The sequence below is a fragment of the Sebastes umbrosus genome, chromosome 19 (assembly GCF_015220745.1).
Source record: "Sebastes umbrosus isolate fSebUmb1 chromosome 19, fSebUmb1.pri, whole genome shotgun sequence".
NCBI lineage: Eukaryota > Metazoa > Chordata > Actinopteri > Perciformes > Sebastidae > Sebastes > Sebastes umbrosus.
The window spans coordinates 13,637,787-13,652,875 of record NC_051287.1 but is presented as its reverse complement, the minus strand read 5'-3'; the positions used below and the strand labels follow the sequence as shown (position 1 = coordinate 13,652,875).

Here is a 15,089-nt window from a genome sequence, read left to right as displayed (position 1 = left end):
GCTGGGTTGGTCCAGAAAGCTAATAGTGATGGGAATTCCGGCTGTTTTTAGTGAGCCAGATCATTTGGCTCAGCTCACCAAGAAGAGTTGGCTCTTTCGGCTCCCAAACGGCTCTTCGTTTTACTAGTTTATTTATTTAGCGCAGGGGTGCACACACTTTTTCAGCATGCGAGCTACTTATAAAATGACCAAGTCAAAATGATCTACCTACTATAAAAATGCAAAACATATATTTATTTATAAATATATTGAGTATTCTTTATATGTACAATATATGTTGGTGTGCCTTGCATAACTGCATGAACCCATATTGTACAATATAACTCTGTACATTTTTTGTCATTACCTTACTCTGATGACTTGCACTGAATGGAATCAGCCAGGGATGCATAGTCCGGACAGTAGCTGCTGATAGCCAGCCTCAAGCACACTTCCAAATGATCATCAGTCAAGGTGGAACGGTATTTGGACTTAATAATCTTCATGTGGGAAAAGGCTGACTCGCATAAATAAGTGGAGCCGAATAATGCAGTCATGGAGGTAGCACATTTCCTCATGTTGAGGTACTTTTCCTCTGTGAGTAAGTTCCAGAACTGTCCATGAGCCCTGGACTTAAGCTGAATGTCAGCTTGTAGTGTCAAAATCTCATCCTCCACTCCAGATGAGTTCAGGTGAAACAGTGTTGCAATTTGTTGGCTGACTTCTATTTTTTTTTTTTAATGCCATGCGATCTACCCACACTACCTTTGCGATCGACCGGTAGATCGCGATCGACGTATTGGGCACCCCTGATTTAGCGAATGCAAAGTCCTTGAGCCATGCAGTTGCCTCCTGGTCTGCTGTATGGAGGGTGTCTAACCCTCCTTTTAGACTGCGAAGCGGGCAAGCTTCAATGATGTGTTCCATTGTTTGCACTTCTCCACAGGCACACAATGGGCTTGGGCTGCTGCCCCATTTGTGAAGGCTGGCCAAGCAGGGGCCATGTCTGGACCTGAATCTATTAAGAGTTGACCACTGTATCCTTGGCAGGTTGGTGCCAGGGACCTGTTGGGTGGGGTCTGACACCAGATGTTTGTTTGGGACATCCTTGGACTCCCATTCCTTTTCCCAAGCTGATTGGGTGGTGAAGTTGGCTGGTGGGGTATTCTTCCATATCGGTCGTCTAGATGGAAGACGGGCAGTGGGTGGGTTGAAGATGTCTGCATGGATTGGTAGATGGTTTTACTAGTGATGGCGAGCTGGAGCTTCATGAAGCATTGAAGCTTTCCAGCAAATTGGTTCAGAAAAGGGTTCATTTCTCGAGGCTTCATGTGCACACGAAACTACCTGGTGGTCAAAGAGTGTAAAACAGGCAGATATGATTAACCATGTGATCTATGATATACTGTATTTTTTGCCAGTAAAGGCTGTTGGGAATCACGATAAACAATGAAAAAATATATATTACCATGTAATCCATTTATATCTATATAATATAATGTATATTTTCTAGTAAGTATATTATGAGTATATAACATACATGTATAATAAACTGTAATTGTTTTGTGAGGAATGCATCTTATGTGTTGTGGTGGCAGTTTCTGTTAAAACAAGACACAAACCAACGTAACAACTTGTCTTTCAGTGAATTTAATAAAATGGCATACGTTAATAACTAAAGCATCTGCAGATGGACTCACGAGCACAGCCACCTGTTGTGGACTGTGGCAAGTGAGCCATACAAAGAGTAGTCAGTATTTATACATTTAAAGCATAACATGAAGATAAGTGCAAAGAAGAAAAGAAGAGAAGGATAGAAAGTGTATCAATGCGTCAGCACACAGCAGACAACAGAGCATCACAAGACATAACAAGTATTTCAGCAATCTGTTGTTTGCAGTTACAGAGATCTAAAATGTCAGGTCATTGTCCTATGGTGACAAAGTTGAACATGTGAGGCCCTGAGATTATCTAAAGGTACAGTGTTAAACTGCGGATATGAAAATTGCCATTACAGTGTGTAAACCAATCCTTTGGTCAATAATTGTATTGTAATGTAGTGTAATATAATATAATAATGGCAGGAGGGGTAATATTAGTGTTCTGTGTCACTTCTGGAAAGTGGCATTGGCAATTGGTAATTGATGTAAAACGATACAAGCCTCGATACGCGCATCGTGGAAAACTTCCTGGATTACTCGACACACGCTCCGAAGCCTCCGCACAGCACGTAACGTCACTATCTGTCATCACCTGATTGGTCGCACAGACGTCAAAAACACAACATTCAGTCACAGTCAGTGCATGGAGTGCCCGTGGCGCGGAGAAGATCATCCTATCATTCTGCCTTGAATTAGTTTAAAAAAAAAAAAAAAAACGGCTCTCGGACGGGAACCGGCTCTTATCGTTCACTTAAAAGAGTCGGCTCAAAGAACCAACTCGTTCGTAACCGACACATCACTAAAGGTTACCCAACCCGACATGAATACGAAGAGAAACACACATTAGCGTCTTTTTGTTCTCTTTATTCATAACCACATCATTCCAGGACTTAACCAAATGACTTGTCGTCGCATAGCCGCATAGAGGAGCCGCAGACAGGCAGTGTTTTGGTGATAAAATGGGTGGAAAGAAGAAGAAATTGGCGGCGCAGGCGGCTAACGTCGCTCCGGTGGCCCCGGCTGCTGCTGCGGCGAACGGTGTGGCGGAGAAACAGACAACCAAGCCGGCTAAACAAGCCAAAGAGAACAAGTCAAAAGGTAGTTATTACCTGTCTGGTGACATAGAACCAGAAACATCACTGTTAAAAACTGAAAAAGGTGTTTGATATGGTGATTTTGCAGGCTGTAGTTGTAGCTGTGGTGTTGGATAGGTGTCCACTGTGGTGCTTCATCATGCTTACATTGTATTTATGATATATATTAGTGTGCATAATTCACTGCAAACCCTTTTACACAAGGGACCTCTTATAGTTTCCTCATTATGTTCTTCATTTAAGTAATTTGTCAAGTTAAAATACCTAAAACCTGTCAGGTTACAGCTTCTTCCTGTCATATTGACACTTTGCTGCTGTGACAGCTTGTGATGGACAGTTGCCTGAACATTACATCTCATAACCCAGCCAACATGGTTATGTGGGCCCCACATGGGTTATGCTGGGGGTACCTGGGTACCAAGTGGGTAGGGGCCCAAAATGGGCATCTTATCTGGGGCCCACTTGGGTCAACTAATGTGTATGTGGGTTCTGGGTGGGTCACTAATGGGAAATTAGTGTATGGGCTCAGAATGGACAATGCAAATGTGGCCCAGTTGAGTCAACTAAATAGGTCCCACATGGGCTCCCCCAAGTGGGCTACCCATGTGGCTCCTAGGTGGGTCACTAATGGGAAATTAGAGATGGGTTTTGTTTATTTATGTTGCCCAGATTGGGCCCATATAACACCCAGTGTACTCCTGCATGAAACCCACAAGGGTAACTGGCATGGGGCCAACATGGAAACTGTGGACAAACCCACTTACAACCCATATTTCAGCCCATGAAGTCCCCATGTAGTACCCACATAAAACTTAAAGCTGGGACTAAGATGGGTCTTGGTTACGTTGCCCAGTTAGGGCCCACATAAAACCCATTGTAATCCTGCATGGAATCAAAGTGGGCAATTGACATTGGGCCATTATGGAACCAGCGGGCAATCCCATATAGGGTCCATTTTTCAGCCCATTTAGTACCCACATGGGCCCCACATACAGATGTTGGCTGGGAATCAACAGAATGCATATTTATTGATTTATAATAAACAGTTCATAGGTGCAGACTAATCTGCATGACGGTGTGCGTCAACACATCTCTGATCAAATCTGAAAATAAAGCTTACTATATGTGAAAAATCATCCTGTGAAACAATTGAGTCAGTGAACATGATGATTAGAAGAACATAATATCTGGCTCAGCATTAAAAACATACACTGCTTTTAAGTGACGCATTATTATTTTTTTTTATTTCTTCCAGCTCCAAAGACCTACAGTCTTGCCAACACTGCCCAGGTTGACACAGGTGGAGTAGCGGACAAGTCGATTCTTAAAGTAAGTTGTTGGTTCAGTAACTTAACTGTGTATTTTATCGTTATTGTTTTCTGTCTCTCTCTCTGTGCCAAGTACATGTTGCAGCAAGGGCTTTCCCGAATACCAATTTTTGGGCTTCGAAGCGTCGGTGAGAAGTATTCGAAGGTGTTCGAAGCTTCGCGGCGCAGCAGGCTGACATGTTATTCTGTCTGTCTGTCTCTGTTTCCCCCCGTTTCAGTGCAGCTACTACACTACTGTACGCACACGCACTTCTACACCCGACAAACAGCGATATTCATCTGAGAATAACTAATAATAATTAATGTTGAATATGATTAATGTTGTGGGATTATTCCTTATTTATTGGGCTATCTTGGGATTTATACATTGTTATTACATATATATTTATATAAATTAAAAACGAAGCATTCGAATAGTAATTTGGAGGTCGATTACTATGGCAACGGTCAAAGCTTCGAAGCATTCCGGTCAGCCCTAGTTGCAGCTGTAGCATGTTCTTACGAGCTTGTAATATACTATACATACTGAAATAGTCCATTATTTATTCAACTGCAAACCTCACCCATTTTGTCGTGTGTGTTTCATGCTGAAAAACATTCAAAATGTTGATAATGAATGGCATTTAAAACAGGTTGCTATCCAAGCTGACCTGGAGAAGAAGATCATCAAGCTGATCAATGACTTCAGAGAGGAGAATGGGGACAAAGGGCCCATATCAGGCAGGCTGACCAACAAGAAGTTGCTGGTAAAGACAAAATCATCTCTCTTTATGGTTAATACACATATACAGATCTCTCTCCATGACTGAATGTTGTGTTCACGTTGTCTTGTTTGTGCTTGCAGGACCTGTACACAGCTCTGGAGAGGTTCAACTTTAAGCGGGAACACATTGAGGAGGCGATGAAGAGTAGTATGCTGTACGGAGGGGATCTCCACTCTGCTCTCGACTGGCTCTGCCTCAACCTTAAAGATGGTAATAGAGCGTTATCACCGTATAGCTCTTGAGCACACAAGGCTGTTAAAACTCTGACTCTCTTAATGTATTGTCTGTATGCCAGATGAGCTGCCAGAAGGTTTCACCCAGCAGATGCAGGAGGAGAATCAGAAGAGCAGGCCCAAGTTCAAGCCTCATACTCAGCAGAAACCTGCAGCCCCGAGCCCCACGGTACCCAGCAACACCCCCAAAGAGACCACCAAGGTTTGTGTGCCTGTTTACAAGTGTGTGTGTGTGTGTCGGCTAGAAAGATGTGACACTAAATGGAAACTTGATGTTTGCCAGGCCCCGGTGAAGGATGAAGCTGCAAGCATGAAAGATTGGATCTTAAGGTATGCAGAGCAGAGCAGTGATGAGGAGGAGGAGGAGGAGGAGGAAGGAAGGAAGAAGATACACAATCCTGAACTGGAGGAAAAGTTTGATCCGGTAAGTAAAATTAAAACTGTCATGCGATTAATTGCGATGAAATAGTTTAATTGATTGACAGCCTATTAGTAACTGTGTGTATTATTTCTTGCTGTGTAGAATGACAGGTATTTGGCCCTCACTGCTCAACTGTATGATGCAAAAGACATGGCAGCTACTACCAAGACAAAAGGAGACAAGGCGGGCCAGAGGATGGCACAGGACAGGATACGCATCATACAGCAAGGTGAGTGCGCTCTAACTCAAACATGCCGAGATTAAACAGTTTCTTCCAACTTATATAGAACAAATGTATTTTCTGTTTCTAGAAATGAAGCCACTGGAGTCTCACCCCATGTTCAATCCAGCTATAAAGGTGGTAGACGGGCCTCAAAAGGAGAAGAAGGTACTTGCTGTCAGTGAAGACAAAGAGGATCTCAACTTCAAGTTGTTTGAGCAAGCTGAAAAGGCCCCTCCTGCAGAGAAAGGTTTGAATCTCGCAACTAAACGCCATCACTTTAACAGAACACATCAAAGTGTTTTTACAGGATATAGTAAATATAAAACATAACATACTTTAGCTTCACATTGTAATGCTATGATTAAAGCCCAATATACTGTATAGTACCACTGTTATAGATGATGACAAACTTAAAGACTTTTTGCTGATCATATTGTCACATTTTCCTTTTGTTTGCATCTCCAGTTGTGAAAAAGAATGAGCCAAAGGACATTCGCAATTTTGACTACACAGCTCGCAGCTGGACAGGAAAGTCTCCCAAACAGTTCCTCATCGACTGGGTCCGAAAGAACCTGCCCAAGAGTCCAGCACCGGCTTTTCACAAGGTTGCTGCTGGTAGATACTGGAGATCCAAGTAAGTGTGTGTGTGTGTGCATGTTTCTGTCTCCTTATTTCCATATTAGAAAGACTGTCTTATACAAAGAGATACATTCTGTTGAATGTACTGTACCTTCATAATATAATCTTCATATATTCTTAATAATATTCTTATTCATTTCTTATTTATACCATTCTGGCATTTATATTAACAAACTTAATAGATCCCACTTCTCAGCATTTTTTATTTACTTATTTGCACTTTTAGCAATTTACATTTTACTCCTTTATTTCAATTTACATTTCTTTATGTTTATACAAGAGCAACTATAACGCCAACAGGGATCAATAAAATATTTCTGATTCTGATGTGCTGAGTTCAGTTGACTGCTCACACAACTGTTAATATAATTAACCTGCAGTAGTAGACTTTAGAGCTGTTTGAGAGTCTATAACCCTTTTGTTTAGAGTCGGCTTTAGGGCCGTCCTCCACCGAAGAAATTCTTAGTCCACAAACACTCATACGATTTTTCAACTAAACGATTAGTTGAGTTTCTCCACAAAGAATCACACAAAAGCACCACTTTAAATCTTGTGTTTACCAGAGATGTGCTCATTAGTTTCTTGGAAATAAGTCATTCAGCGTGAAAAAGCATAAAAAACAACTAACAGAGTAAAGAAATCTTAGTCGACTAAGATTAAAACAACTGATTAGTTGACTAATCAACTAAGAGGGGGCAGCACTAGTCAGCTTATAACTACATTTAGAAATATTTAGAATTGATTTGATTGCGATAGAGATACCGCAGGTCCTTCCTTCCTGCTGCTGTCAGACTGTACAACCAACACTGCTCCCAGTAGATTGTTCACACCAAAAACAATTCATTCATTCACTCATTCATGTGCAATATCAACATTTCACATTCCTATGTGCAATAATGTGAACCCAACCACTCATTCAGTCTATTTTTTTAATCTCGTTTTTTACTGTTTACTTACTTATTATATCTTTATTGTTTACTTGCTTATTTAGTATATCTTGTTACCGATGTCTCTTGTCGTTTGCACTGTCCCCCTTTGCTGTTGTAATCCTGCAAATTTCCCCACTGTGGGACTGATAAAGGATTATTTTATTTTATCTTGATGTCGTTGCATCCATCAGGGTTCGTGTTCAAAGGGTAGACGATGTCCTTGAAGTTTGTCCAACGATCCTGACGGAAGACAGCATGCAGGCTCAACATCTGGCAGCCACACTGGCACTCTACACCCTGATTAAAGGACAGGTAATACATGATGTAAACTCTGTAACTCATTCTAATCCTAATCCTCCTCTAATAACTACCATCCCTCTCAATCTCTCACTCTCAGTCAGTGCACCAGCTCCTTCCTCCAACCTACAGAGATGTGTGGCTGGAGTGGAGAGACAGCGAGCATCAGCAACAGGAAGAGACCCGAACTGCTGCCAACAAACCTCGAGACCAGTTCATCTCCCGGCTTCTGACCAAACTCAAACAGCAGCAGAACCAGAACCAAGAACAAGAGTCTGGATCCCAACGCCAGCTGGGGCTGGGTGATGCTAATGATGAAGAGCCTGAAGAGTCCTGGGAGAACCTGGCTGGTCTTGATATTGGGGAGGGAGGAGGAGAAGAAGTGGAGGACAAGAGTGAGAAAAGAGGGAGGAGGGAAGGAGCAGCACTTGAGGCTGCTAGAGAGCTCTTAATGAAGCTGAAGAAGTCCTCAATGGCCCACAAACTGAAGGTAAACACACTTAAGCATTGTACTTTACCATTTAAAAGACGTTTTAATCTTAAAGAGATAAAAACCCAAGTAATTCAACCTTCAAGGCAGAGCGAGAGCAGCTTCCTGTCTTCCAACACCGGCATCGTGTCCTGGAGGCTCTGCAGCGCCACCCTGTGGTGGTGGTTGCCGGTGAGACTGGCAGCGGAAAGAGTACTCAGATTCCTCAGTTCCTCCTGGAGGAGCTGTTAACAGGAGGCAAAGTGGCGAAGCCCTGCAACATCGTGGTGACCCAGCCCCGCAGGATCTCCGCCATGAGCCTGGCCTGCAGAGTCAGCCAGGAGCAGGGCTGCGAGGACGGACCGGGATCGAAGGTGAGACATTTTAATGCTTGATGGACCTTAAATATGAAACCTGTTGCCTAGCTCTTGTATAAATGATAATGTAGGCTGATAGGATGCACTGTCACCTGCTTTAATGAATATGTGTAATCGTTTTTTCAGTCGTCGCTGTGTGGGTACCAGATCCGGATGGAGAATCAGTCCGGGGAGTGGACCCGCTTGCTGTACTGCACTACTGGAGTCCTGCTCAGGAAACTACAGCATGACAGACACCTCAGCTCCCTGACGCACATCATCGTAGATGAGGTACTGACACTTCCTGATCAAACACCTGTGTGATGCCATATTATAAGTGTCCTTTTCACCCTCAGGTGCATAATTTTTTGTTAAATAACATTTTTCCAGTAATTGCAGTTCATTTTTTCAATTTTTGAATGCTTTTTTTTTTATTTATTTGACCTCTTTTTACCTCATAAACACACACACACACACACACATACTACCATAAGACTTGTACTGTCATATAATCCCGAACAAACCAAAAACCTGCATATGACATACAAGACAGCTGAGTTGGTAAGTCTGTTCTCCTCACCTCCATCCTCTCAGGTCCATGAGCGCAGTGTCCAGTCAGACTTCCTGTTAACCATCCTGAAAGATGTAGTTATGAGGAGATCAGACCTGAAGCTGATACTTATGAGCGCCACAGTGGACTGCAACAAGTTCTCCAACTATTTCAACCGCTGCCCAGTGATCAGCATTCCCGGCAGGACCTTCCCAGTGGAGGTAAGAGGAGCTTTAGTTTTTTTGTTTACTTGTAGAATCTAATTTAACTATCCCTTTGTCTATTTTATTTTAATCATGCTTTTTATTGTTTCCTTAAGAAAAAAAGACTACTACAACCCAAACCACAACAAATAAAATAAAATGTACATATATCAGAAAATGTAAATTGTAAATTGAAAAACAAAGGAGAGAAAAAAAGGTAATAATAAGAAGAATAAAATAAGAAAAATAAATAAATAAATATAAAAATAAAAAAATATAATAATTTACACTTTAAATTTATGAATAAAAATAAATAAATACAATAATTGTAATGCTAATAATAATAAATAAATACAAATATTTTAGTTTAGATGATTAAAATAAATTCACACACAAGATTCCCAGCACCTACGTACATACTGTGTGTTTAAGGCACATTTACAAAAGAGTAAATAAAACCGAATATAAAAATAATTAAATATGAATATAATTAAATAAAATATGAAAATAAAATTAAATAAATAAATGTTGCAACAAAACTGTTCAGGAGACAATATTTGCGATTTACTCCCAGCCCTTTAACCCAAACATATACCACCTGTCAGAACCATAGGATTGTGGCTATTTTCCCTTTGTATACAGTGATTGATAAGCTGTTTTTGCATTAATTCCCATCACAGATGTTTTTCCGTGACATTTCAAGGGCATGGCAGAGGAAGCAGGATATTTTCAAGCTTCCTGTTGTTTTGTCTCTAGGTGTCCCACTTAGAAGACATCGTTGAAGAGACGGGATACGTCCTGGAAAAGGACTCGGAGTACAGCCAGAAAATTCTTGAAGACGAGGAGGAAGTTAGCATCTCTGTCACACTGAAAGGTGGCAAGACATCACAGCACCAGGTAACATTGTGCTCTCTGCAGCAGTAACACAGTAGAAATGGTAGTGGTGTGTGTTATCTAACCTGCTTCTGTCTGTTCCAGGAGGTGATACTGAGGGACCCGTCTTCCGGCTGGGACCTGGGTCCAGATCTTGACCACTTCAGCAGCAGGACTCGGCAGGTGCTGCAGTACATGAACCCTAATAAGATCAACATGGACTTACTGGTCGACCTCATCGACTACTTAGGTACAACACATCATCGTGCTTGTTTCAGGCAGCACTAGGGGTGGAAGAAAACATCGATACACATGAGTATCGTGATATTATGTTGTGCGATATATCACATATGTTCCTAAAATTAGATTTGAAAAAATGGCAATATATCGCCTTGCTTACAGTACATACATTTCTGTATTATTTGTGCTCTGCTAGACAAATCCCCACAGTTTGCGGAGCTGGATGGAGCCGTTCTCGTGTTCCTCCCGGGTCTGGCTCACATCCAGCAGCTCTTCGACGTGCTCTCCTCAGACAAAAGGTTCAGGGGCAAAAACAGGTGACATACTAATACTAATCCAGTATACACTTAGTCCTGCACCAAACACAAACTCATTGGCCTCACTGTTGACCTGTTATGACTGTCTCTTTCAGGTACAAGATTGTTGCTCTCCACTCGACTCTCTCGTCAAAGGACCAGGCTGCTGCCTTCACAGTGCCACCCTGTGGAGTTAGAAAGGTACTTCTGAATTTGGTCTAATGAAGCATTGAGAAATAAGAAAATAGAACAATAGAGGTGATATAATATGATTCAAGTAATATGATTCAAGAAAGTCCCTTTTGTTATAGAGCTGTATTTCTGTTAAAACCATCTTGCAGTAATTCTTTTGCTTGTTTTCTTTTAGATTGTCTTGTCGACTAACATCGCTGAGACAGGTGTGACTATTCCTGACGTTGTGTTTGTCATCGACACTGGAAAGACCAAGGAAAATAAGTAAGGGCTCATGAACAATACCAGAAAAGAAAGTTGCATATTATTGTATTGTTATTATATTATTTTCTATATGGTGGCGCTACAGGAAAACTCAGAGGAAGTCCTTAGGATACATTATCTGAGAACAATTAATATCTGAGCCAGATTTCATGGCAATTCATCCAGTAGTTGTTGAGATATTTCAGTCTGAACCAACGTGGTGGACAGACCAACCGACATTTCCATCCCTAGCACCATACTACTAGCACGGCTAATCATTAGAGTAATGACATGAGTGAACTTTAACTCCATTCTGCTGTGTTATTCAGGTACCATGAGAGCAGCCAGATGAGTTCCCTGGTGGAAACATTTGTCTCCAAAGCCAGCGCCCTCCAGAGGCAGGGGAGAGCGGGACGTGTCCGAAGCGGCTTCTGCTTCAGGCTCTATCCGAAATTCAGGTATGGAGGTCATTATTCATTATTATGCAGAGATGGGAATGGGAACACAAAGCAGGAAAACAAATGATTTGCCATTAGATATAAAGAATGTGTTCATTAAAAAAGACATTATGTCATATTCCTGTTTTAGGCCATGTGCTGATCAGGGTTATTATAGTAAACTAAAATGAAAATAAGCAGTGAAAAATATTTTTAGTAAACTGAAACTAAATAAAGAAGAAGAAAAACTTAACTGAAACAATATTACCTGGGTAAAAAACTAATGAAATTCAAATGAACGTAAATTAATTTCAGTTTTAGTGTATTAACTATAATATCACTACCGAAAAAAGGAGACGGTATGAATTTCCATCAACTCTCGAGAAATTGAATCACAGAAATTGAACGAACTTGACATTCCAGAAGATGGCGCTGTGCCGCAATTTTGTATGTATATGTAGCTACATGAGACATAACAAGCTCTAACAAAAACTACTGTCAAACTAAATATATAAAAACTAAAACATGAAAAATTGAAACTTAACTAAAACTAGCAAACGAACCCTGAACTCTAACTAAAACTAAAATGAAATCAAAACTAAAATAAAAACTAACTGAAAATTCATATATACCATGGAACTGATCAGTTCTGCCTTTGTTTGACCCCCTGACCTCAGGTTTGATGCCTTCATGGATTACTCCATTCCAGAGATACTACGGGTCCCGCTGGAAGAGCTCTGCCTTCATATTATGGTATATAATCCATACTCAATCGTACAGAAATAAAAAATTCACACAAAGCCAAATGTGGAAATATTATTGAAGCTTCTCCCACTCCCCTCTGGTAGAAATGTCAGTACGGCTCCCCGGAAGACTTTCTGAGCCGGGCCCTGGACGCTCCTCAGCCCCAGTCGGTCAGCAACGCCGTCAACCTGCTGAGGAAGATCGGTGCGTGTCACCCCGACAATCATGTCCTCACCCCTCTGGGACACCACCTAGCGAGTCTGCCCGTCAACGTCAAGATCGGCAAGATGCTCATCTATGGAGCCATCCTCGGCTGCCTGGATCCCATAGTATGATTATCACTATGATTCTTTGTAACCGTGTGAGGATTATACCTCAGTATTTTATTTTACTAACTATATTATGTCATTATTATATATTAATAAGAGATTTGTTTCAGGCAACCATCGCGGCAGCAATCTCAGAGAAGTCTCCCTTCTCCACGCCGATGAACAGGAAGGAGGAAGCCAACCTGGCCAAAGCCGCGCTGGCATTGGCCAACTCTGATCACCTGACGATATACAATGCATATCTGGGGTATGGACTTTTAAAGACATGACTTCAAACACAAACTGTTTTCTCATTAAGGAGCCTCTCAGATTGGTCACACACAAATATTGATTTCACGTCACTGAGATGTTTTTAATGAGAATTAAAGCCATGCAAACTGAGCCAAAACAAATGTTTTGATATTAGAAGTTATAAATCTTGACATCTCAATATCTCCCTCTGCTCTCTTGTCTCTGTTACCTGTCACGCTGTTAGGTGGAAGAACTCACAGACTGAAGGACAAAGAGCAGAAATGTCCTACTGTAGAAAATACTTCCTTAATCGCACCGCTCTCATTACAATAGAGGTAACACACGCACATGCATACATTGAGATTATCTCTCTCTTCCACCTCCTGTCTGATCCCATGTGTTTGACTCCATGTTCTATCCAGGGTGTGAAACACGAGCTGATGAGGATGATGGAGCAGGCGGGTTTCTGGTCCTCTCGCTCCAAGCTGCAGGCGGCGGCCGCGGCGCTGTCCAAGCAGCAGATCTCCGTCCTGAACGCCGTGCTGACGGCGGGGCTCTACGACAGCGTGGCCCGGGTCTTGTGCACCCCCTCTGTGGATGTGCTCGAGCGAGTGGTCTGCACGGTGGAGACGCCTCAGGGCAAGTCTCAGGTCCACCCCTCGTCTGTTAACCGCAACCTGCAGACACACGGCTGGCTGCTGTACCAGGAGAAGGTATGTATGGGTGAAGAGTGTCTGCCTATCTCTAAATCACACTGGTGCTAATAAATGTTTATCCACAGGTGAAATACACTAAGATCTACCTGCGAGACACCACTCTGATACCTCCTTTCCCCATGCTGCTGTTTGGAGGTGACATCGATATCCAGCACAGAGAAAGGCTCATCACACTCGACGGATGGATCCACTTCCAGGTCAGAGGTCACCGGGGTTGCTCTACGTGCCTCTTCCCTTTCCTCTTCTATCCCCTCCTGTTGTAGCAGCATTTGTGTCCTTGCAACGAAATGGATCTTCCAGGTTGACTTCATTCAGTCCATGTTGTTCGTCCTTAAAGGCTCCCGTACGGATCGGTGTGATCTTCAAACACCTGAGGAAGCTGATGGACTCCCTGCTTGAAAAGAAGCTGGAGAACCCGAGAATGAATCTTGAAGGTAAACGCAAAACATCACAGTATGACGAATGAACACTTTTGTTCAATGTGTCCATGGCTGTACTCTGTCAGATCAAATGATGATGAAATACACTATAATACTTAAGTATTATAATGTATTTGCATTTCTATACACATGAATATTAATATGATGGGGCTATACTGTTTTAAAGCAAATCTCTCTGCAGATAAAAATAAGAGAGAAAGATGCTGATAGATCCGATCTGATCCTGTCTGTGTGCTTTAGGTGAGAGGACCATCCAGTTGATTCTGGATCTGATCAAATCAGAGTGATATCAGACCACCAAAGGATCTGATTGCCCCTGAAGAACCGGCATACCAGAACTTTTTCTTACACCATCGGCAGAACAGGTATTCAGGACGAACGCCTGCAGACAGATGTGGTAGGAGTCCTTAAGATGAACTGATGGTTACCGGGAACTCTTACTCACATTGAGGAGGACTGTGTCATATGAAAAGCAAAAACTACATGCTGAAATTTGAGAGAAAAAAAAATGAAAATTATGTTGCCAAATGTGATGGAAATAAAGCTGCACATGTTTTTATTTGAACCTTTCATTGTGTGATGGTTGAAAGTCAAAATAAAATACTGCTTTAGATATTATATGAATAAAAAATAGCAGGTTGAATGCAGGCACCAAACTAGACTAAAGTCCCATTTCCACAGGAACTTTCCCCCGAAACTAAGAACCTTTTGAGGAACTTGTGGCAGCTGCCAATTCTCTGGTGCTTGCTGTTGTTTCCCTTTTCCCTGGTGTTTTTTTGGTTGAGTTGCTGAGTGATTAGAGGGTTATTCAGTTCACCTGTTGCGCAGGGTGTGGGGACTGGCTCTTAAATGATAGTTGAGAGCAGCTTGGTGCATTCCCCTCTTGGCCAATCAGGGTGTAACGACGCCCTTTCTGTAGGGCTTAAAAGAGGAGGGAAACTGCACACCCAGTGTCATTCTGATCTCTCCTTCACTCAATGCAACATGTGTTATCAGCTTTATCAGAAACTCTGGTCTGTTTTGGGCCCTTTTGGGATTCTGTGATCTTTGTGTTTTGTTTGTTGAGAGTGTTGACTCTCCTAGTTGGGGAAACAAGTTAAGTGCCAACCAATTGGGTTACCTGCACTGGGACGTTTAGGTACTATTTGTGCAACGATCTGGCTTGCCTTACAATAGCCTAACGCCTGCAGGCTGTATTTTTG

The 15,089-nt window shown here is 42.0% G+C and overlaps 1 protein-coding gene across 1 annotated transcript; it reads left to right on the top strand.

Moving 5' to 3' along the window:
- The first annotated feature begins 2,420 nt into the window (after positions 1-2,420).
- Positions 2,421-14,457, top strand: dhx29 (DEAH (Asp-Glu-Ala-His) box polypeptide 29). The gene is made up of 28 exons (XM_037753382.1): positions 2,421-2,738; positions 3,990-4,063; positions 4,695-4,808; positions 4,907-5,036; positions 5,122-5,261; positions 5,343-5,483; positions 5,583-5,709; positions 5,792-5,950; positions 6,169-6,337; positions 7,463-7,583; positions 7,669-8,058; positions 8,145-8,411; positions 8,541-8,684; positions 8,988-9,164; positions 9,903-10,043; positions 10,125-10,269; positions 10,456-10,576; positions 10,672-10,756; positions 10,923-11,011; positions 11,320-11,448; positions 12,105-12,180; positions 12,276-12,500; positions 12,611-12,747; positions 12,976-13,066; positions 13,154-13,444; positions 13,513-13,644; positions 13,785-13,881; positions 14,128-14,457. The coding sequence occupies exons 1-28, from the start codon at positions 2,600-2,602 to the stop codon at positions 14,172-14,174; spliced, it is 4,098 nt and encodes a 1,365-aa protein (XP_037609310.1). The 5' UTR covers positions 2,421-2,599; the 3' UTR covers positions 14,175-14,457.
- Positions 14,458-15,089: the final 632 nt, after the last annotated feature.